This window comes from Gadus chalcogrammus, chromosome 1 (assembly GCF_026213295.1).
Source record: "Gadus chalcogrammus isolate NIFS_2021 chromosome 1, NIFS_Gcha_1.0, whole genome shotgun sequence".
NCBI lineage: Eukaryota > Metazoa > Chordata > Actinopteri > Gadiformes > Gadidae > Gadus > Gadus chalcogrammus.
The window spans coordinates 13,454,245-13,476,528 of record NC_079412.1 but is presented as its reverse complement, the minus strand read 5'-3'; the positions used below and the strand labels follow the sequence as shown (position 1 = coordinate 13,476,528).

Sequence of the window (22,284 nt, the reverse complement as noted above, 5' to 3'; positions counted from 1 at the left end):
GCGAAAAGAACCAACTCCGGACCAAAGCATATAGCATAGCCTCATGGAGCCAGGTTGCTACTTCCACATACCCGTCCTCCAACAAGTCCTGCGTGTGAACCAGACTGTAGGTGTGGATGTCTTAGATTACAGCTTCCCTGTGCACAGTCACTCCTCTGGGGTTTCTTCTTTAATGGTCGTTCACCAAAACACAGTTGGGATAGGATCCTTGTTTTATGCCTGTCAGGCAAACCCTGGGGAATGATGGCGTGTTGCATGAAGATAGAACACACCCCCTCTGTATATGTGTGTATATACATGTATATGTACATATATACGTGTCTATACATATGCATATATGTACACATATATATATAGTGGGGGAAGATATATATATAAACAAATCTGCGCAGGTTTTATACAGCTTTTCCCATTCTGACCTCCTTTTGTCCTTAACCTTGATGGAATTCATAGCAATATTAAGATAACTATTACAAATGCCAAGGGTGTAGAATAATGATGATTGCGTTTTTCATTGAGTCAGAATTTTGGGGGTACTAACTGTGAATGACTAAACTGTGAGTCATCTGAACGGATGAGGAAGGTGTCTGTGCAGATTAATATGTTGAAAAGAACGGGGCGGGGGGAGGGGGGTATTGCCGAATATTTGCTGATTTTATTATTTGATTTGATTTCTTTTCCTTTTCTTTTTTTTACAATGAAAGCCATAGAGTTCATAGAATTGAGGCTGAAGTGAGAGGAGGGTGTTAAAGCACAGACCTTGAAAAGAAAGTCAGGTTCTGTACTTCTAATTAAAAGAAATATGTTGAAGAAAGTTGTGGACGTCCTTTTTTTGTAATTTGAAATGATTGAAATGATTGATTGACGGTAGGGTATGGAGCAAACCTTAAATGCACCAATCCAGGAACTAAGTAGATTTGAGGCAGTGGTAATCAGGGTTCATTACTAAAGCACCTTTCTCAAGGGGCTGCCAGATGAAGAGAGCTTCCATAATACATGAAGCTAATGGGATCAGACGGGTTGGTATAGCAGCTGGCCAGCTCTGGTGTCTCCACTCTTATCGGATATGCAGCTTAAAGCACTAAGGACTTTGGAGTCATGAATATTTCATATTTGGCTATATAGTTGTATCTAAAAGCAAACAAATGATGGAAGCAGTTCACTTTTTCACTATTCCATGTTAGCATGACTTTACGTTCCTCCCCTTTCTTATGAGTTGTATAAATGAAGTCAAGTTTCAGTATCGATATTAGTATGTAAAATATAAAAGCTTTAAACCGAGACAGTAATCTCCCCACGGATCTGAAGCTTAAAACCCAAATCAATTTAGATTTAGGTCACTATTAAAGGGCTACATAAGTGTGTCCTGGAATATAGACCACACTATAACACTAACAACATCATAACACAACCACAGACGAATCACACATTTTAGTGATACAAAAACATGAAAACTCTAAAGTCAACTCCACAAACAACCATTCAATCATTACATCATCACGATTTTGCTGGCACACATATAAACAAGGCTTTGAACACGACACTAACAAAGTCCTTCTCCCTCCACATCTTTGTTTGAATGTTTACGCGTATTGCTTTGAGTATAAACGGTCTTGTCTCCCGCTATACTGTCCTGTGCTGAGGCCCAGGGATTCCATCCACACAGGAGAGTCAGGACAGTGCAGTCCCTGAACTGGAGAAGCAAATACATTTTGTGTTTATTGCAGATCATTTTAAGTGTAAATATTACTAGAAAGTTGGTTTGTGTCTGTGAGTGTGGGGGTACGTGTGTTCATTGCAAATGTATGTGTCCACATGTACAGAAGTCGCAATGAGTATTTTTATTACTGTGTGTGTGTGTGAGTGTGTGTGTGTGTGTGTGTGTGTGTGTGCATGCGGCGTGAGTGCGTTCATACGTACGTCCACACGTCCACATATATCAACCCAAGTACCTGTCGGTTCATAAAGATGTAGATGATGGGGTTAAACATGGTGCTGCTCTTGGCCAGGAACACGGGTACAGTGGCGATCTGAGGGCTGATGTACAGACTGGGATCCAGCATGACGGTGAGTGCCAGGGCGGCGTAGGGCAGCCACGCTACCAGGAAGGCTAACACCATGAGGGCCACCATGCGTGCCACCTGCAGCTCCACACGGTTGGTACTACCCCCCAGGGAGACCTGGAGCCTGGAGACCTGTACGGACATAGACAAGGCGACGGCTGAAACGTGCCTGTGCAGACTTCACTCAGAGAGAGGGAGCCGAAAATTACACGATTTTGAAACTAAACCACTAAAACCGTGCCCCCTCCCTCCCTGCTGCATCTCTTCTTACGTTTCTATGGCATTGAGAAATGTGGCATTTCACGCACTTGTGATAAACAGGCAAGATGGATTCCCCAAACCAATCATGGAAGAGACGCCCAAATTGTTCTGAAACGAGCTGGGAGCACTCTAAATCTAAGTTGGCTCATAGAGAGCCTGGAGCAGCAAACTCTACACATAATTTTTTAGACATGGCTTTGTCATATCTAAAAAATTACAATAAAATATTAGCTCAAATCTAACCTAGATCACTGTAAAAACATGTCTATACGATCCTTTCGTCAAACAACCCTCATCTTAAAGTGCAGTCCTCAGGGTCAGCTGCCTCTAATGCCCTACTCCCCTCACTCATCTTCATCCTAAGACCGACCTGTCTCAGGGTCCGCAGGAGCTGGCAGTAGGACAGCAGGATGACAGAGAAGGGCAGGGCAAAGCACAGCAGGAAGTAGATAGCGATGTAGGACATGTTCCCCGAATTCCGGCTGAACCAGTCAGGGGCGCAGGAGGTCTTGACGCCCTCCAGCTGGAAGCTGCCCCAGCCGAACAGCGGCGGCGTGTTCCACAGGAAGGACCACAGCCAAGAGAGCACCACTCCCCCCACCGCATGCCTGCATACATGGGAGAGAGCGGGAGAGAGTACTGCCCGTCTGGACACTGGGAGGCTGTAAAGGTCACATGGGTGTCAATAAATGTAAACATACCTGGTCTGAAACTTGACAGCCCCCATGGGTCGACAGACCACCATGTAGCGTTCCACTGCGATCACAGCCACTGTGCACAGACTCGCTATGCCTGGACAGAAGGGTTGTTTTGATAGATGGACGGGACGCAGGCTGAAGGACATGCTGAAACTTTCACACGTTTAAGAATTGCTAGATTGTGGCATTAACACTACCAGTGAGTTATGTGAAGAATGTATGAATTCACACTATGCACGACGTGCAAAGGGCAGACAATATTGTATAAATAGGATTAATTGTACACATTATTATAAAAAAATGATAGTATTGAACTAAATGTACATACGATTGTATTAAATGTATATAGCAATGTATTAAATGTATTTGTATTGTATCAAATGTATATAGTACTGTTTTAAATGTATATAGTATTATAATGACTATTTAAAAAGCCCAGACTTACCGAAGAAGGCCACAGCGAAGCCCTCCAGCACGCAGCCCAGCCGGCCCATGCTGAAGTAGCCCATGGCGTTGGCCACGGTGGTGGGCACGCCTCCGAACGCAGCGCAGCCCAGGTCGCACACGGCCAGGTTCACGAGGGCGTAGCTCAGGGGCTGCCGCTGCTGCCGGTGTTTCACCGTCACCACCACCACCAGTAGGTTGAGAAGGATCCCCGCCGCCGAGACCAACCCCATGAGCACGGCCAGAGCAGTGTAGGCGCTTGGAGACAGAAGAGGAGGCTCCTCGGTGCTGTAGGGCCACGAAGAGTTTGGCCGGAGGCTGAGGACGACCTGTAGCGGTTCCATGGTGTTCGTTGGGCTTTGACCCTCCCTCGGGTCGGAGATTGGTCGGTTAGGGGCGATGAGGGAGATACCCGAGGCACTACAAGTATGCCAAAGTATCTCTCAGTGTCTCAACACTCAAGCATTCATGACTCCCTTGTTGATCCTGAAGCAAGCTTCAGATGCATGGCCGAGACTGAAACATTTGGTCAGGAGCTGAGAAAAGGGACCAACAATGTATCCACTTGACTCAATGAGACAAGACAGATGAGAGAAAGGGGGAATCCCACCCAACAATGGTTTGATACACCTTATAGTGCCTCTTAAAGCCTTTAACAAGAGGAGGAGATCAGTGCAGACCACCTAATAAAGAGGATAAGAAGAGAAGGGCTCAAACTCATGGTTTTTAATGCACATAAATGTAATCCTCAAATCCGGATTGGTAGAGAATAACTTACTGTGAGTGTCATATGGTTGAAAGCAGTGCACTTTCCTTGATTGCTGGGGCCACAGCTGCCGTGGTATAGGAGGTGTTTAATTATCAAGTGCTTGTCTGTCAGACTTAATGCACTAAATTACAGTGTTCATGCGTTTGGCGTAGGTGTTAAAGGTGTCCTTTAGCCTTGATAGGCTAAAGGAGTACGGTTGATGAGCAGTTATAGCCTAAACCACATGTCAAATATTTTTGAGACTTCAGTTAGCTATTCTATATGGTGTTGAGATGATGGTTATAATTATAATTTATTTATTTATTGGAAAGGTGCAGTTGACCATCTTATTCAGGATTGGGCATCTGCAATAATAATTCCAACAATACATTTTATTGAATCTTGAATCAAATTGATAGGGCAGAATTTAACATAAGATAAAGATACTACTATCCAGGCTAATTTAATGATAACATTGAAGTTGATCTGCTTTAATTGATTTTTAAAATTGTACCCATAACCAACATACATTACATTCACTTCAGTGTGTTAATATTTTTTCCTATTTGCTATTGAAATATATTTTCAATATTTATATTATTCAGTGTATAAGACAGATGGCGGTATATCACAACTGGAGCACTTCTTCTGAACCAGAACATCTCGGGAAAGGTAAGAGCCATGTTCGAAATGTCAAAATGTTTTCAGGCCTTTTTTTCTTACTTAAATACATATATTTAATTATACTGAAACCTCGAAGGCAAATCAAATTGCCTTACAAAAATAGACCTGCTGTATTTCTTAGAACTCGGTAGTATGTTCATACAACTCTCAACCACTAGATGGCGGTAGATAAATACCACCATCCTTGTTAAAGCTTGGTCCTTTGACCCGTAAACAGTCGAGTCAAGATGGCAGCGTGCGTGAGAAAAGCCGCTCATGATATAGATACGAGAAGCCGGACTGATGATGTCCTCTTATCCGAGGGAATCGACTTTAATTCTTTGCTGTTGTCTAAGCCAGTACTCGAGGGACTTTCTGCGTCGGGATTTCAGAAACCATCACCGATTCAGCTCAAGGCAATCCCACTTGGTCGCTGTGGTCTTGGTGCGTGTGACACATCCCAACTGTTTATTAACGTGCAGCCCACCTACCAATGATGCTTTATTTGACATTAATAAGTTTATTTCATGTTTTAGATTTGATCGTACAAGCGAAATCAGGCACAGGGAAGACATGTGTCTTCAGCACCATTGCACTGGATTCACTGATCCTGGAAAATGTCACCACTCAGGTGAGATGACTTGAATCATAGAAAAACACTACTGCTAATCATATTTCATTCCATTCTATCTAAATATGAGCTGAATTAGCTTTTCGTATTATGCATTTCACCGGGTAACTTGTTGTACCTCCAGGTTTTGGTACTGGCTCCGACCCGGGAGATAGCTGTTCAGATCCATTCAGTGTTGATGGCCATCGGCAGTGCCATGGAAGGTCTGCAGTGTCATGTCTTTATAGGCGGCACGGCAGTGAGCCAGGATAAAATCAACCTGAAGAAGTGTCACATTGCAGTGGGCTCCCCAGGTCGGTGGCGAAACAGTACAGTGAATGACAACACAACATCATTACATGCCATACTAAAGAGATGCATTACTTATTACAACTGTATTCTGTTTGGTCAACAGGCCGTATCAAGCAGTTGATAGAGTTGGGGATGTTGTCTACAGCCAGCATTAGGCTCTTTGTCCTGGATGAGGCTGACAAACTGCTGGAGGAGGGCAGTTTCCAGGAACAAATCAAGTAATATGAATTGTAATGGGTGTGCTTGCACACTGTCCATGCACTATTACCCAGATTAATACTGTTATCTAAACAAAGTGATATCATCACTGACTCTTTCACTTGCCTACTTTCTCAGTACCGTTTTTAAACGTTTGTTTGTACATGCTGCGTCTCACACACTGCCTTGTTCCCCCAGTTGGATATTTTCCTCTCTACCAGCGAACAAACAGATGCTTGCCCTTTCTGCCACCTACCCAGAATCCCTTGCACAACACCTGTCCAACTACATGAGCGAGCCCACTTTTGTTCGGCTCAACCCCAAAGACCCTAGTCTTAAAGGTAATGGCGGTTTTAAAATTTAACTTTTTAAAATGTGTTAAAGTAACAGCTGTTTGACTAACTACTGTGAACAGCTGTGCTCCGAATCACATGGTTAACATATTAACCTTTTTAACTGCATGTCAAGATGCATTATTTACAGCTACAGTAATTTGTTTTACAATTTATTAATTTGACTTTGGATGCCCCCTCCAGGTTTGAGGCAGTATTACAAGCTTGTGAACTCGCATGCTCATGCACATAAGGTCTTTGAGGAGAAAGTCCTGCATTTGCTTGAGCTCTTCAGCAAAGTACCTTTCAACCAAGCACTTGTTTTCTCCAATCTACATTCAAGGTAGTTATTTCAATGTTGTCTCTCAAAGTGTCTCATAAGTAAATGGAAAAGTAGCAAATGATTTTGAATCATCTCTTGGAAACTATACTAACTGTTCTTGTTTTTGCAGGGCTCAACACCTGGCAGACATTTTGTCCTCTAAAGGCCTCCCTGCGGTCTGTATCTCAGGTGAGATGAAAGTCTGATAAAGTTAATCTTTTTTATTTATTTTTATCTTCCCAGGGTGGGATTGCTACACTCTGCCGTATTTTGTGCTGACTTGATGAATTTATCCTCTCTGAATGAAGGCCTTTACTCATAATAGTCATTAAATAAATAACTTGTTTCTGTTTGTCATGTGATGAAACCGTTTGCTGCGATCGGTGCAGGTGGGCTAACTCAAGACCAGAGGTTGGAGGCCATGTCCAAACTGAAACAATATCAGTGTAGAGTACTCATCTCTACTGATCTGGTAAGAAACACACAATAACACTTTTTTTGTGTGAGAAATTGCATACAATTCTATACGTTGTTTTTCTACTTGCATCATGTCAGCAGAGCTCTTAAATACTCTCTGTTAATCCTAAAACGGATCACAAGATATTTTATGGGACTACAACACTAAATTACACACACACAACGTATTCACAGATGAACTGGACACGATCAATCATAGCATGATCATGTCTGGCGACCTTTTTTAGAACAAGGACGTTTTAGTTTACATCATTTCAACAATCAATTCACTCCACTAGATAGGTTTAGTACTGCGTTGTTCAACTTTTTAGTACGACTGACCTCCTCTGCTCTGCTCAGACCGCCCGGGGTATCGATGCGGAGAAGGTGAACCTGGTTGTAAACCTTGATGTCCCCAAGGACTGGGAAACGTACATGCATCGCATTGGACGGGCCGGCCGCTATGGTCAGTTTCCCTCAACCTGGTACACTCGTGTTACTATAGTAACGATTGATTGGATTACTAGAATGTAATTCATTATGTTTATTTAAAAAAAATGTTTACATTACATTAATTGTTTTGCAACACGCATTGGATTAGACTGATCTGTTGACCTTGTTTGGATAATCTGTCTGACCTTACAGAAGGTCAAGAGTCTCTTACCAATCATCTACATTAGGTTTCCTAATTATCTGGAGCCTCTTGTTCCCTCCCGCGGCGACATCCTCATAATCAGTACGCTCTTTGTTGACAGGGACTCAGGGGCTGGCGGTGACATACTGTTGCCATGGTGAGGAGGAGAACAAGATGATGGCTATTGCTCAAAAGTGCAACCTGAAATTGTCCATACTGCCATGTGAGTGTGGAATCATATTTTTTTGTCTTGTGTTTTCATACATGTGAATACACTAGATACATTTGAACAACAAACTACCTAATGTTGATTCAGCATGCTTGTTCAAAAATACAATTAAGTTAATGGTCATTTTGGTGACAATTAACGAGTGTCCCAGCACTGGTTTGTAACGCTCCCTGTGTCTTCAGCCCCAATAGAACCGGGGTTGATGGAGGAGTCGTGCGACTGGGGGGTCAGCGTGGAGGCCTCCACACTGGGGCCGACATCCCAACTCTTCCCCAAGCAAGAGAAGAAGAAGAAGAACAGGAAGGCTCCTGACGTTCCTGTCGCCACCGCCGCCGCCGCCTCCTCCAGTGACCAGGAGGCCTCCTCCACGTCCTCGGCTCCACCCAGGGACCCTGGTCCAGGCGAGCGTTGGCCCAAGAAGAGCCGTGCTCCGCCCGAGCCAAGAGGAGACAAAGTGGAGGAGAGTCGGCCCAAACCGGCGCGTCCCATCAAGCACGCAGCAGCCCCCCAAGCCAGGCATACGCCAGCCCCCCAAGCCCCCCAAGGCCCCACTCGTAGGGAGCTCCAAGAGGCCCTCCCTAAGATCCCGCCCCTCAGCTCCTTCAAGAACCTGAGCCACAGCCTCATGACCCTGGAGGAGGCGGAGCTAGACTTCCAAGCCTTCATCTCCGAGGGCCCGGGGAGGTCGGTGGAGGTCATCAGGCAGTTCAAAGGTCAGAACGACGACGGCCAGCCGAGTATGCACACCGAGTCACACGTGCTCCACGACGACGAGGACAACGCACTGAAGCGCTCGCTGCAGAGCGGCGGCCGCGCCGCAGCGCCGGCGCCACGCAGGACGCCGCCGCCGCGCAGGACGCCGCCCGTCAAGATGGAGGTCGACCCCGCCCATCGGAGGTCTGGCTCTGGGTCTTCAAGCTCGTCCTCGTCCTCCTCATCCTCCTCGGATGATGACGACGAAGGCATGGAGGAAGAGCGGCCCAAAGCGAAGGCTCCGCCGCGCTCTGGCTCGTCCCAGACCGACGCACGGCAGAGGTCCCAAGCCGAGCCCGGTCCCAATAAAAGCAAGGCTCAGGTTCCCGCCCTCCCGCCAACAGCGTCCCATCGGACAAGTCGCACACCACACGGGGGCGCCCTCGAGCGAGACAAACCCGCACGAGGGGGTCACCCGGTCCCGTGGAGGGAGGAGAGGAGCCGGGCTGACCCGTCCCGAGAGGGCAGGGGGGCGGACGGCGCGGTGGGGAGGAAGGAGCAGAGGGTCTGCGATAAGAGGAGACGGGATGACGAGGGAAGGGAGGAGATCATGGAAGGGCAGCCGAGAGGGGAAGGTAGTAGTAGTAGTGAAGAAGAGGAGGAAGAGGAGTGGTCGAATGCCGACGACTGGCGAGCCTATTACAGATCCTGGGAGCAGTACTACGAAGCCATGGCTTGCCATCCTCAGCCCGGTTACCATAGCTACTACAGCCAAGCCAACAGCTGGATGGCAGCATATCGCATGAATACAGTCTACATTAACGAGCTCCTTAAACACTGATCTGGAAACTGCATGGGTGGTCTTTCAATACTTGCAGAATAACTGGGGGAAATAAAGTTATTGTAACACAATGTAACAACTTAACCACATTTTGTTATACGGAAATCCACTGTTGGTATTGATATCTGGCTTAAAGTGTGTAATTGTGTAAAGGGCATCCCGTTTCCGAAGTTTCCAAGTTTCCAAAAATGTAATGAAATTTGCTCATTGGTGATGCCATGACATTTATTCAAAACAAAAATGCTAAAGCTAATCAATCTATAAGTATGTAATAATATGGTTGTGTATCATTTGTGCTTTTCTAATAAAGACAATGTAAGACTGATTAAATTGTAAAAAAGTCAAATCAATCATTTGTAAAGATCTACAGAGTGCAATAGTCCAGGGAGGAAATTATTTCAACATGTCCTTCGGCCGGACATCGTCGATCAAGGTCGGAACACTCAAGTGCACCCTGAACACGCGGCTAATCAGCGTAACCACTCACTTCACACAATCAGCCTCCGGCTGCCGTGTGCCCTTGAGCGCGCTCGGGATATATCAGGGTGCGCGCTAAAGTGTAAATCACCAGGTAGTTGTGCCTTCTCTGGTCAGAGCCCGATGGCAGGGGTGATAGGACGGAGACTCAGAGCTGAATTTATTTGTGTCTTCAACTTGTTTTAACACTCCGGATAAGCGTCATCATGACTGGATCTGCTCACCAGTTAGGCCTGCTGCACTAATTGTGGACATGTGCATAACTGCATAACTTAATTAAAAAAAAATGCGCTGATAAAGTAACTATGGCTTCGCACACTTGTTGGAACGAAACCGCTTCGCAGCAGGAAAGCGAGGTGAATCCCGCGTTCCTGGTGCTCAACTGCGTCATCCTCTCGCTCACCTTCGTCCTGGGCTTGCCTGCCAACCTGTTGGTTTGCTGGGTGGTGTTCAGAAACCAAAACCTCCAGACCTCTAACAACGCGCTGCTGGTCAGCCTGGCGGCCAGCGACCTCCTGAAGTGCTCCGTGGACACGCCGCTTTTCCTCTTCTCCTTCCTCAGCTACGGGAGACACCTGGAGGTGTCCGTGTCCCTGTGCGCCGTGCAGCGCTTCTCATACGCGCTGTGCAGCTGCGTTCAGCTCCTCACACTGGTCAGCATCAGCGTGGAGCGGTACCAAGCCATCGCCTTCCCCTTCCGGACGCAACGGAGGAAGACCAGGGTGTGCATGTGGATCCCGTCCATCTGGGTCTGCGGCGTCCTCTTAGCCGTCGTATCGCTGGCTCTCTCAAAACAGGAGCTGTATCACATGCTCTGCCGCCGGTACCCTTGGGGGGATGTGCCCGTTGAGACTCTCCGATCTACGGATCCGTTCGGGGCCTATGTCCTGGTGCCTGTGTGGGGTTTCTCCTTGACCCTGATCGTTATTTACTACGCGCGAATATTCAAAGTAGTCCGGCAACACCGAAAGCGAGTCTACGACAACGGGATCCAGCTGAGGCCAACAACGAAACAGGTGTGGAGGTGGTTCAGCTTCGCGGCTTCAGAACCGGGACCAGCTCCTCGTCGTACTCCTCCTCAGCGCCATCACCTCAAGCTGCTCCCGGCAATGTGTCGGCCTGCGTCCAGCAGCACGCCGCCGAACAGCCGTCTGATCACCGTGGCCGAGGCGAGGACGTCCCGGGTCATCAAGGGGAAGCCCCCGCGGAGCCCCCTTCCGGAGATCGCAGGAGCGGTTTGTATTCTGACGCCCCTGGCGAGAGAGCGCGGGAAGAAACGGATGGAGGGGAAGCTGGCGCAGCGCTTCGGGTACATCATCATCGTTTTCACTCTGTTCTGGGTGCCCATGGTTGTGACCCTTTTGATGAACATCACCTCGTGGCAGAACACCAACTCAGTGAGTAGTGTCACCGTCCGTTCCTAGCTTGTTCGGAATCCTTCTATTAATCTCGCCTATTTTACAAATAAACTTCAATCCAACACGTTTTCGATAATACGTATTGTATTCCCTTCTGTGTGAAGCTAAAACATCTCTTTTCAAATCCCTAACTGTTGCTTTGCGTGCTTGTTGCTCGCCCCCTGCAGCTGGCAGTGGAGCTGGAGACATCTGCCATGGTGCTGACCAGCGTGCCGGCCGCTGTAGACCCGCTCATCTACACCATGGTGACCCGGCAGTTCCGCTCCGAGCTGAATAAGATCCTCTCCTCGCTGTCGGTCTTTCCGCGGAAGTTTAAGGGTTGAACGACCTGTTTATAATTCACATTATGCATTGACTTACGTCTAGTTTAGTCTGCACCTCTTCTACTGAGACAGAGTGGCTGCTGTTGTTCTGAGGGCAATCATATGATGACTGTATCTCTCTCTCTCTCTCTCTCTCTCTCTCTCTCTCTCTCTCTCTCTCTCTCTCTCTCTCTCTCTCTCTCTCTCTCTCTCTCTCTCTCTCTCTCTCTCTCTCTCTCTCTCTCTCTCTCTCTCTCTCTCTCTCTCTCTCTCTCTCTCTCTCTCTCTCTCTCTCTCTCTCTCTCTCTCTCTCTCTCTCTCTCTCTCTCTCTCTCTCTCTCTCTCTCTCACACACACACACACACACACACACAGTTGTTGGGATGACTATAACATTAAATAGAGGCCACAGAATATGTATTTATGGCAGATATATATGTTTTATCAGGCGTTTCACAGTTGGGACACAAGACAAGGTCATAAATAATATCCAACACCTGACAAAATACGACAGCAGTTACCTCAACAACAACAACAGGGGGCAGGAGAGAAAAAGCGGGAAAAGTATAAAAGAGGAGAAAAAAGATATGACACAGAGCATCGAGAACGAGGGAGAGGGCGATGGAAGGAGGGAAGGCGACAGTTGGAAGGGAGGGAATAGACAACCAAACACGATCACAGAGACCTCCTTTCTGCTTGAAAAGAAACCAAGGGGGGGGGGGGGGACATAACCGGCTGCACTAAGGCTGAAATAAATCTGTATTGCGGCGTGCAGAACGTAAAAGAGGCCTTTAAGCCACTGCTGTTGAGACGAGAACCCGACAGACGCAGAGCCCTGCTCCCGTGACGACACGCGGCCTAGCCAGCAGATGGGGAGGTGGATACCCACGGTTCTGTTGTTATAATAAAGCTCATGTGCTCTGTAAGCTGACCCACCTGCCTGTGCTTGTTTTCATTGATGTTGGGAAAAAGTTCACTTTGAATCCCTTTGACTAAATTTTTTTAAACGTTTACACCAATACAAGCCCTCAAATGATGATTTTGTAACTGGTGGTCTGACCTAGGAGTCCAGTTCTGCATAACACAAAGCCAGCTGACTTGTCAACTGTATGCCATCAGTCCCGCGTCCGCATGGCCACCATGATGGGATTCCACTTGAAACGCTAAGGCGGCCGATGGGCTAACTGAGTGTCGTTTAACTTTAGTTAGAAATGATGGTAACGGTCTGTTTCTGGGGTGGGGCTGGGGGGAGACTGGGTAAATGCTGGTCTAGTCGCATGGCGGTGGTGCAGGGATACAAGCCTGTACACTGAAAACCCTACAGAACATACACGCATGCACGCACACACACGCGCGCATACACACAGACACACCATGTACTCGGGAGCAAAGGGGAGCTTTTGAGGGATCATCCGCATTAGACCCTGCCTTCCCCTTTCCGCTCTGTGGTCGCCAGCCGACCGTGGCTTCAAGTTCTTCGGGAACAAAATCAAATAGAAAATCCAGTGAGGAATTAAGACAATTCTCTGGAAACACTGAGAACAAAAAAAAACAACTCACAAACAGAGTTTGCTAACCACATAGTGTACACACATACTTAACAATTCTGGGCCAACTATAAAGTCAACAAAACAAAACAAATGCCTGCTTACTCTTGAGGAACGATTGACGTCTAGGACACCTACGCAAAGCAAACTGTTATCACACAGGACAGGGGACAGGGAGGGGGGGGGGGGTCGGGTCGGAACAGGGCAACAACAAGAGAGAGATCAGAAGAGAACGAGTCTAAGAGAAAGAGAGGACAGCTTCACTGGTCTGCCAGATGATGGCCAAATATTACAAAATATTCTATTAACAATATTCACAAAAGAATCCAGGCTCAGGACAGTTCAATGTCGGAAATTCTCAGCAAACACCTTGTGCTTTTATTCAATAGTGGTGGCTTTAGTTGAACTTGTACCGTTTTTTTGGTTTGCTTATAAGAGAATTGGGTACTGGTGAGGTCCGTGGCACTGCGAAGGCCGAGAAAAGTCAGCAAAAGAAAAATTAAATAAGAAGGGAAGATAAATCGATCCCCTTTTTTTATTGACTCAAACTAAACAGGCACATTTTGTGTAAAAAGGCTTGTAGCTGAGAATTTTGGACAGATACGTGTACGATGAACCGTTCAGAGTGGCAGCTGTACCATGAGCCAGAGAAACTTCCAGAAGTACTCACGTCTCTGATATCTTACACACAAAGGATACATGTGTGCCTGACACACACTCACATGCACACACACGGACACTGACAAAACATAGACAATCACCCACACCTACACCCAAACCTTCTAGCCACAAGATTGATCACAATTCATCTCCCCAGCATACATTCATGAAAGCATACGTATTAAACTACTTCATAAGTTTCACCTCTTTTGAATCACATTTTTTTTGCCCGAGTGGATTTGATATTGATGTAATATTTCACCACAAAGAGAATGGTGGCATAATTCATCCATCAAAAGCTTAGCAGACCGGAATGACACATCATACCAAAAGTTATGTCGGTGGAAAAAGTTTCTCATAGTCTGCTTCTAAGTCTATTCTTTTTTTTCAGAGGTTTTTTTCAATAGCTTTTTCCTGTTATCTCCTTCTAGAAAAAAACATACATATATATTTCTTTTTTTAAAACTGAAACCAAATCATTAAAGGTGCTATGTGCACAGTGACACATTACATACAGATCTCTGATCTGTTAAACACTCACACAACCCTTTGCCGGAATCCCAAATCAAACAGGTTTGCTGTTGTTTTCTTGACAACTGCACACACACGCACAAACACACAAACACACAAACACGCACGCACGCACGCACGCACGCACGCACGCACGCACGCACACACGCACGCACGCACGCACGCACGCACGCACGCACGCACGCACGCACGCACGCACGCACGCACGCACGCACACACACACACACACACACACACACAAGCACACACACACAGTCACACACACAGTCACACACACACACACACAAGCACACAGACAAACACGCACACACGCACAAGCCGGCCTCAACCAACCGAGAACACACTGTATCTAAAAATTGTCCACCATCCGCACGGGGAGTGCATGTCATTGTACTACATGTCCAGGAGATGGCAGTCTCCACCTTGGTCAGATTTGCGTCCTCTGAATGAGCTTCTACTAGTCCAACCGATTCCGGTCCACCGTCCCTCAACCCTAAGTCTTATTCCAGAGTATTTTTTATTCTAATGTCATCCCGTCCTCCTGAGCCTGCGTGACCCGTGTGAGCCCGGCTCAGTCTTCACAGCGCGGACACCTTGACAATGTTCTGGTGGTGGGCGGGGACCGCCGGCGGCTGAGCGTCCCCCTCCGGGCTGTTTGCCGCCGGCGGCGTAGGAATGCTGATGATCGCCGTGGTGACCTTGCCCCCGCTCTGGCAGTTGAGCGGATGTTGCTCTTCCAGGCGCATGTTGAGGCTGGAGCGACTGCGGCGGAAACGGAAGAAGAAGAAGAAGAAGAAGAAGAAGAAGAAGAAGAAGAAGAAGAAGAAGAAGAAGAAGAAGAAGAAGAAGAAGAAGAAGAAGAAGAAGAAAATAATTTACATGAGGTTTGACCTGTAGGATTCTAGATGGATGGGTTGAAACAAACTCCATTCCAGCCAATTTGGGTGTTGAGCAAGCAACTGCTTAGACTAAGACTTTGACTTAGAAAAAAATCTTTTTTACAGTTAAAATGCATTCACTGCTCATCTGACAGTTACTGAATCACAGACTTCTGTTAAAGTTTGTCAAAGTGAGAATATCTCAAACAAAACCAAAAGTGTGTGTTTGACCTCCAGTGGAAAGGTACTCGGTTTGATCCCCAATGTTCTGCATCTAACTTTGTGGCCTCCTTGAGTAAGCTACAGGACCACCTGCTCATTGATGCCTGTCTCTAAATGAACTGTTGTGAATCGCATTGGAGGCGTTGTGACCCAACACGGTGCTTTTAGCGGTTAAGTTACCTCAACCCATTTGCATTTGGATGCATGCTTGCCATCAGCCATTGGTCTATTGAGCTAACCATTCCCCACCAATCCGGCCAATCACTGCTCAAGCACCGCCCCTGAATGTAATTGGCCTGCCCAAACTGTAAGGCTCTTCCTCCACACCCTCTTGTCACACAGAGACTGTGAATCAAGTCCCTTTAGAGGTAAAACCGTCTGCCAAATGAATTAATAATGACCTCCAGAGGTATCTAAGGAAAGATTGAACAAATGAAGAAACTATGCAAAAGCACCTTTGACTGCCGGTGAAAGGTTCATTCCACACCAGAGAGCGTGCATTCAAAGTGCTGCGCTGCCTCATGTCCTCTGATCTCACCTGGTGGTGTGGGGCTGGATATGTATGGTGCTCAGCTCCTGCAAGGCGTGTTGATGTGTGTGTGGGTGCACCAGGGGATGCATCAGAGCACCCGAGGGCACGCTGGAGTTGGGTAGAGGCGAGTGTCGCTTCTTGCTGCGGCGGGTGCAGCAGGTGCCCGTCATGCCCTCTTGGCTGGAGAGGGAGGGGCTTTGAGACTGGTAGTTCTGCCCCGCCTCTAGATAGCTCTGCTGGTAGCATTGCTCGTTTACAAACTCATGGTTCTGGAGGGAGGGAGAGAGAGAGAGAGAGAGAGAGAGAGAGAGAGAGAGAGAGAGAGAGAGACAAAGAAAAACGAGGATCATGAGCATTAAGTAGGAGCATTTTATGAGGTCATAGTTTTGCCCCCCCCCCACACACATACACAAACGCACATACACAAACGCACACACACACACACACACACACACACACACACACACACACACACACACACACACACACACACACACACACACACACACACACACACACACACACACACACACACACACACACACACACACACACACACACACACACACACACAGCAGCCTTAACTAGCTTTTAGTCTTTCCTTTGAATATATTTTCCACCATGATCCTGTGAGTTTTTGCTCTGCTGATTCTTACATCACAATTTATGCTGTCCATGTTCAGTTTGTGCTGATACAGTGGAAGGAATTCATATCGTATATACAGGCAGGCATGTGTGTGTGTCTACATTCATGTGTGTGTGTGTGCATGTGTGTGTCTGTGTATTAGACCATAAGTGCATCATTACGTTCTATAGTGGGAGTAATGCTGTGGCGTGATACCTGCCTAACGTAGCGTGTCTCTGATGCATCTTGAACCGTAAAATAAAAAGAATGCTGGCGGTGTCCCAGCGCAGAGTCTGTGGGTAACACAGTGTACCATACATCATGCTATGCTGTGCTGTACTGGTTTATTGCACATATTTTGGGTAACTACTGACACAGATTATGAATACAAAGTTTATACAGTTATGGCATAATTGTTCACCCCATTGCAGAGCTCAACAAAAGTGAGTGTGTACGTATGTGTGTGTGTGTGTGTTTGTGTGTGTGTGTGTGTGTGTGTGTGTGTGTGTGTGTGTGTGTGTGTACGCGTGTGTCTGGGTGTGTGTGTTTGTGTGTATATGGGTTTGTGCGTGTATGTGTATGCCTGTGTGTGAATGTTTGTGTGTGTACTGTACGTATGTATGTGTATGCCTGTGTGTGTATGTTTGTGTTTGTACTGTACGTATGTGTGTGTGTGTCTGTGTGTGTGTGTGTGTATTTAGTGTGTATGTGTTTGTATGTATGTATGTATGTATGTGTGTTTAGTCTGCGTGTGTGTGTGTGTGTGTGTATATACACAGATGTGTATGTGTATGCACATATGTTAGTGTGTGTGTATATACACCGATGTATACGTGTATGTACATATGTTAGTGTGTGTGTATAAACACCGATGTGTACGTGTATGTACATATGTTAGTGTGTGTGTATATACACCGATGTGTACGTGTATGTACATATGTTAGTGTGTGTGTATATACACTGATGTGTACGTGTATGTACATATGTTAGTGTGTGCTCACAGTGGTTTTCTCCAAGCAGTGCAGCAGATGGTGGTGCTGGCTCTCTAACAGAGAGGTGGACTTGCTCAGCTGCTGCTCGTCCTCGATGGAACCCTGTGACCATAAACACACACACGCACGCACACACACACACACGCACAGACATAGATAGAGAGAAAGGGAGTGGGAGGTTAAGGGACATCGCACACTGATATCAACTGTAAACGGTGTGTGAGAGAGGTGAGTGTGACGGCCTCTGACCCAGTACCTGTTCTGAAAGGTTCATCTTGTAAGGTATTTGCTTCAGGAGGAGAGAGAGAGAGACAGAAGGAGAGGGACAGTGAGAGACAGGGAGAGAGGATTACTATGTATTCAGGGTATTAAGGTATAGGTACTGTTCTACACATAGGGCAGCCAGCGGGACCACACCACCACACACACCGTGAACACTGCAGCACACCTGGTTAAACATTACTTTCCCCCCAAAGCTGCAGGCCATGCTTTTGAAGCCAGAGCACTACATTAGCCTTCTGAGTTTATATCCCTACATATTAAAAACATGGCCTATGGAGTCACATACCAGTTCATGTCATTTATAAACAACATGGAAAAAATGTGTTTGTTGTTTTGTTTTTGTGTGAAAGCACATGTATATTTGGTTTGTGTGTGTGTGTGTGTGTGTGTGTGTGTGTGTGTGTGTGTGTGTGTGTGTGTGTGTGTGTGTGTGTGTGGGTGGGTGGGTGGGTGTATGTGTGTGTGTGTGTGTGTGTGTGTGTGTGTGTGTGTGTGTGTGTGTGTGTGTGTGTGTGTGTGTGTGTGTGTGTGTGTGTGTGTGTGTGTGCGTGCGTGCGTGCGTGCGTGTGTGTGTGTCGTGTACGTGAGATCGAGGTGTGGGGAGCTATTTGTAGGTCTGTGGCGTTCTTGGATATGAGAGCCATTTCCTGGATGCAGTGAGGTGAGTCAGAGAGGGAGTTGGCCGTGGGAGGATGCCCTCTTGTGACCCCCGCACCAAGTATGGCAAGCAGAACAAACAGCCCCGGCAGCTGAGGAGATGGAGACCGGTGCATCTGTTCAAACCTTAGGTCTATTTGTCTCGCTACGTGTTTATTCTTTCCATTGCATAACCATAAAGGGTGCTGTGTCAGAGTGTGTGCGTTTGTGTGTGTGTGTTTGTGTTTGTGTGTGTGTGGCTGTGTGTGCGTATGTGTTTGTTCAATACCCCTTTTTTGGTAATATTGTTATAAATCATCCTGGAATAAGAAAAACACAAACCCAAACTTGTTGAGTGTGACTTCTTTTTGTTTTCTAAGAGCACAAGAAGAAAGTGGGAGGCGAAGACAAAAACCTGGCAGTCTCAAATCTACCAGTGTTAGCGGGGATACGGGTGTTTTAATCTCCACACTCCGAACAATCTGTGGTTGTTGTTGTTGTTGTTGCTTCAGACGCCACGCTAGCCTTTGAAATAATCATGCCTTCAAGTGGTGCTTATAATGCTCAGAAGAAGATTTATAATGCTCAGAAGAAGATGGTTTTCAAAAAAACCATCCTTCCATAAAAGCAGCATCGCGCCCGGGCTGTGTATACACACCCGACTGAACAATTTAGCCACTAGAACATCTCTGTCTCTCCTTCTTTGCGCTCTGGGGCCACCATTGATAGAAGCAGTGTTACACCGCCTGACGTCTGGGCTTTCAACGGCTTGCATCAGTCATCATCAACACTGTACACTGTCTTTTCCCATCTCCCAATGGTGACTGACTTGTTTACGCAACAGAAAGCGCCATACAACGCTGCTCTGGTCTGCTACACTTCCCCAAACCACCACCGCCACTACCAAGACCACCACCACTACCACCACCACCACCTCCACTACCAAGACCACCACCACTACCACCACCACCTCCACTACCAAGACCACCACCACTACCACCACCACCACCACTACCAAGACCACCACCACTACCACCACCACCTCCACTACCAAGACCACCACCACTACCACCACCACCTCCACTACCAAGACCACCACCAAGACCACCACCACTACCAAGACCACCACCACTACCACCACCACCTCCACTACCAAGACCACCACCACTACCAAGACCACCACCACCACCACCACCTCCACTATCAAGACCACCACCACTACCACCACCACCTCCACTACCAAGACCACCATCACTACCAAGACCACCATCACTACCAAGACCACCACCTCCACTACCAAGACCACCACCACTACCACCACCACCTCCACTACCAAGACCACCACCTCCACTACCAAGACCACCACCTCCACTACCAAGACCACCACCACTACCACCACCACCACCTCCACTACCCAGACCACCACCTCCGCCTCCACTACCACCACCACCACCACCACCACCACCACCACCACCACCACCACCACCACCACCACCACCACCACCACTACCACCACCACCACCACCACCACCACCTCCACCTCCACTACCATCACCATCACCACCACAACCACCACCTCCACTACCAAGACCACCACCACCACTACCAAGACCACCACCACCACCACAACTACCAAGACCACCACCACCTCCACCACCACCACCAAGACCAACACCACTACCAAGACCACCAACAGCACCACCCAACCACCACCACCACCACCAGCATCAAGACCACCAGCAGCACCACCCAAACCACTACCAAGACCACCGGCACCACCCGACAACCACCAAAAAACGTTGGTCATCTCTCCGTCATACAGCTAGGTGGACACGACCACTTGTGATGTCAGAAGATGCAGATTTTCAAAACGGCTTGTAATGGCTAATCACAGTCACAACTGGTGGCATAATATGTCACCTTTAAAGTGTTCTAGTTGACATGTGGTTGAGCTGAAGCATTAAACGGCACTAAAAGGGGCGCTGGCGGCCTCTCTGCTCAGCGGGTACCGTTATTTTAGCGTTGATGCTCAGGGTTCTTCATCACCAGACCGGTGGCTCACCTAGGTTCCAGGCTTAACCTGTATGTAAAGCTGCACAGCTGTGAGGCGCAGATGTTTGTCTCTGAGTTATTTGTGCCCTGAAGCCCCCGTCTAGCTGTGACGGGATCCTCACGTCAGCAGTATGACTGTGGCCCCGGGATAGATCAACGGGCCAGATGGCCACCATCAAACAGAACCCAGCATTAAAGAGAAGGAAAAGAAGTGAAACACTGTTTACAGCACACTGAAAACTGTGTCTATCTTTATCGGAGAACCTTGAAGGCATCGTCCCACTACCAAGAGTTGGCTATTGTACATATGTTATTTTTGTGCATTGTAACCTCAGAATTGATCTCGATAAATGTTTAATGCCGGGGTATTGATATAAATAATGCAGTAGGAAGTTAAGTGGTTCATTTTGAATTGATAGATAAACATTGCAACAACAAGAACATAAAAGGGCAAAAAACTGTGTTAACACTAACAGGATGGAAGATGTGACCTTTTATGGGAGAGGAACTCCATTGAAACAAATCCAAAAATGTGGTTTGTTGAATGACATTGATTTTCAGCATTGAGTATGAGGAGCTTGAGTCACTGACTTGGTTTCCTGGGTATTTGTGTTTGGATGAGAGGGGGAGTGAGAGAGTTGCGAGAGAGAGAGAGAGAGAGAGAGGGAGAGAGAGAGAGAGAGAGAGAGAGAGAGAGAGAGAGAGAGAGAGAGAGAGAGAGAGAGAGAGAGAGAAAACGGAGATCATAGACAGAAAAACAAAGCGGTGGATAGAGACCAAGGCAGAAGGAAAAGGACGGATGAGTCTGAAACACCACGACAAATGGATGCAGAAGATAATAAAAAAAATAAAGTGCTCGAGTGCAATAGAAATAGAGTCAGATAAGAATTGAGAGAGAGAGAGAGAGAGAGAGAGAGAGAGAGAGAGAGAGAGAGAGTGGGTAAGGAAAGACAAATTGAGAGCGATAACCGGAGAGCAGAGCTCTTGGTTTTTTTTGCACCATGTCAGCCATTTAATAATGCAGCGCTTTGGTAAAACACCGAGATCCACGAGTTGGGTTTACATTACTCGGGTGCTCCCCCCGCCTCAGGCCCATTTTTCAGACCGACTTAAGATGTTCCCATTATGTTGACACGCATCTAATGAGATCACACTGAATGCCCCCGACAAGACGCCGCCTGAAATAATTACAAAGGGCCTGGGGGAGAGATGACCATGAGGGGGCCCACGGTTATCGCCCTGCCAGTAAGGACGGCAGGGGAAGAAACATAAAGGCCCAATCCCATTTCTACCCCTTACCCCTTCCCCTTACCCCTCCCCCTTGTTTTGAAGGGATAAGGGGAAGGGGTAAGGGGTAGAAATGGGATTGGGCCATAGTAAAGGAGCAGGGCAGGAATGCATATGTTGAAGCTCAACTAAATGTGGTAGTGGGAGCGTGTGGGGAGAGGGAGGGTGTGAGTGGGAGGAGAGGGAGGGTGTGAGTGGGAGGAGAGGGTGGGAGTTCAGGAGGAGAGGGTGTGTGATTGGGGGTGTGTGTGTGGAGAGCGTGTGAGGGCTAGGGGGTGTGAGTGGGACTGTGGGGGGGGAGAGAGTGTGAGGAGAGGCTGAGGAGAGGGTGTGAGTGTG

General features: G+C 47.3%; 4 protein-coding genes across 4 annotated transcripts in view; 2 read left to right on the top strand and 2 right to left on the bottom strand.

Moving 5' to 3' along the window:
- Nucleotides 1–638: 638 nt before the first annotated feature.
- LOC130382662 (parapinopsin-like) lies at nt 639–4,089 on the bottom strand. Its single transcript, XM_056590531.1, has 5 exons — nt 3,468–4,089; nt 3,026–3,116; nt 2,695–2,932; nt 1,953–2,195; nt 639–1,693 (listed from the first exon to the last, which is right to left on the bottom strand). Exons 1-5 carry the CDS (start codon nt 3,808–3,810, stop codon nt 1,544–1,546), a joined length of 1,065 nt encoding a protein of 354 aa, XP_056446506.1. The 5' UTR covers nt 3,811–4,089; the 3' UTR covers nt 639–1,543.
- A 1,015-nt stretch (nt 4,090–5,104) lies between these two features.
- Nucleotides 5,105–9,833, top strand: LOC130382625 (probable ATP-dependent RNA helicase DDX20). The gene is made up of 11 exons (XM_056590481.1): nt 5,105–5,321; nt 5,414–5,508; nt 5,633–5,801; nt 5,903–6,017; nt 6,196–6,338; nt 6,534–6,672; nt 6,782–6,840; nt 7,041–7,123; nt 7,468–7,573; nt 7,863–7,964; nt 8,153–9,833. Exons 1-11 carry the CDS (start codon nt 5,126–5,128, stop codon nt 9,502–9,504), a joined length of 2,559 nt encoding a protein of 852 aa, XP_056446456.1. The 5' UTR covers nt 5,105–5,125; the 3' UTR covers nt 9,505–9,833.
- Nucleotides 9,834–10,286: 453 nt separating this feature from the next.
- On the top strand, nt 10,287–11,722 carry LOC130406030 (D(3) dopamine receptor-like). Its single transcript, XM_056611780.1, has 2 exons — nt 10,287–11,378; nt 11,567–11,722. The coding sequence occupies exons 1-2, from the start codon at nt 10,287–10,289 to the stop codon at nt 11,720–11,722; spliced, it is 1,248 nt and encodes a 415-aa protein (XP_056467755.1).
- A 2,987-nt stretch (nt 11,723–14,709) lies between these two features.
- The window catches only part of LOC130382630 (potassium voltage-gated channel subfamily D member 3-like), a 100,456-nt gene continuing 92,881 nt past the window's right edge, over nt 14,710–22,284 (bottom strand). The window contains exons 6-9 of the mRNA XM_056590492.1: nt 17,945–17,977; nt 17,698–17,790; nt 16,078–16,340; nt 14,710–15,201 (exon numbers count right to left, since the gene is read on the bottom strand). Coding sequence (XP_056446467.1) covers nt 15,018–15,201; nt 16,078–16,340; nt 17,698–17,790; nt 17,945–17,977 — 573 coding nt within the window. The 3' untranslated portion in view covers nt 14,710–15,017. The remainder of the gene's footprint in view (nt 15,202–16,077; nt 16,341–17,697; nt 17,791–17,944; nt 17,978–22,284) is intronic.

Excerpts from the sequence above, each read along its gene's own strand:
- LOC130382662 (XM_056590531.1), bottom strand. The coding sequence starts at position 3,810 with ATGGAACCGCTACAGGTCGTCCTCAGCCTCCGGCCAAACTCTTCGTGG. Across the intron at positions 2,196-2,694 it reads TCCTGCGGACCCTGAGACAG|GTCTCCAGGCTCCAGGTCTC; the intron begins GTCGGTCTTAGG and ends ATGTCCGTACAG. Across the intron at positions 1,694-1,952 it reads ACATCTTTATGAACCGACAG|TTCAGGGACTGCACTGTCCT; the intron begins GTACTTGGGTTG and ends TTGCTTCTCCAG.
- LOC130382625 (XM_056590481.1), top strand. The coding sequence starts at position 5,126 with ATGGCAGCGTGCGTGAGAAAAGCCGCTCATGATATAGATACGAGAAGC. Across the intron at positions 6,018-6,195 it reads AGTTTCCAGGAACAAATCAA|TTGGATATTTTCCTCTCTAC; the intron begins GTAATATGAATT and ends TTGTTCCCCCAG. Across the intron at positions 7,574-7,862 it reads TGGACGGGCCGGCCGCTATG|GGACTCAGGGGCTGGCGGTG; the intron begins GTCAGTTTCCCT and ends CTTTGTTGACAG.
- LOC130406030 (XM_056611780.1), top strand. The coding sequence starts at position 10,287 with ATGGCTTCGCACACTTGTTGGAACGAAACCGCTTCGCAGCAGGAAAGC. Across the intron at positions 11,379-11,566 it reads CGTGGCAGAACACCAACTCA|CTGGCAGTGGAGCTGGAGAC; the intron begins GTGAGTAGTGTC and ends CGCCCCCTGCAG.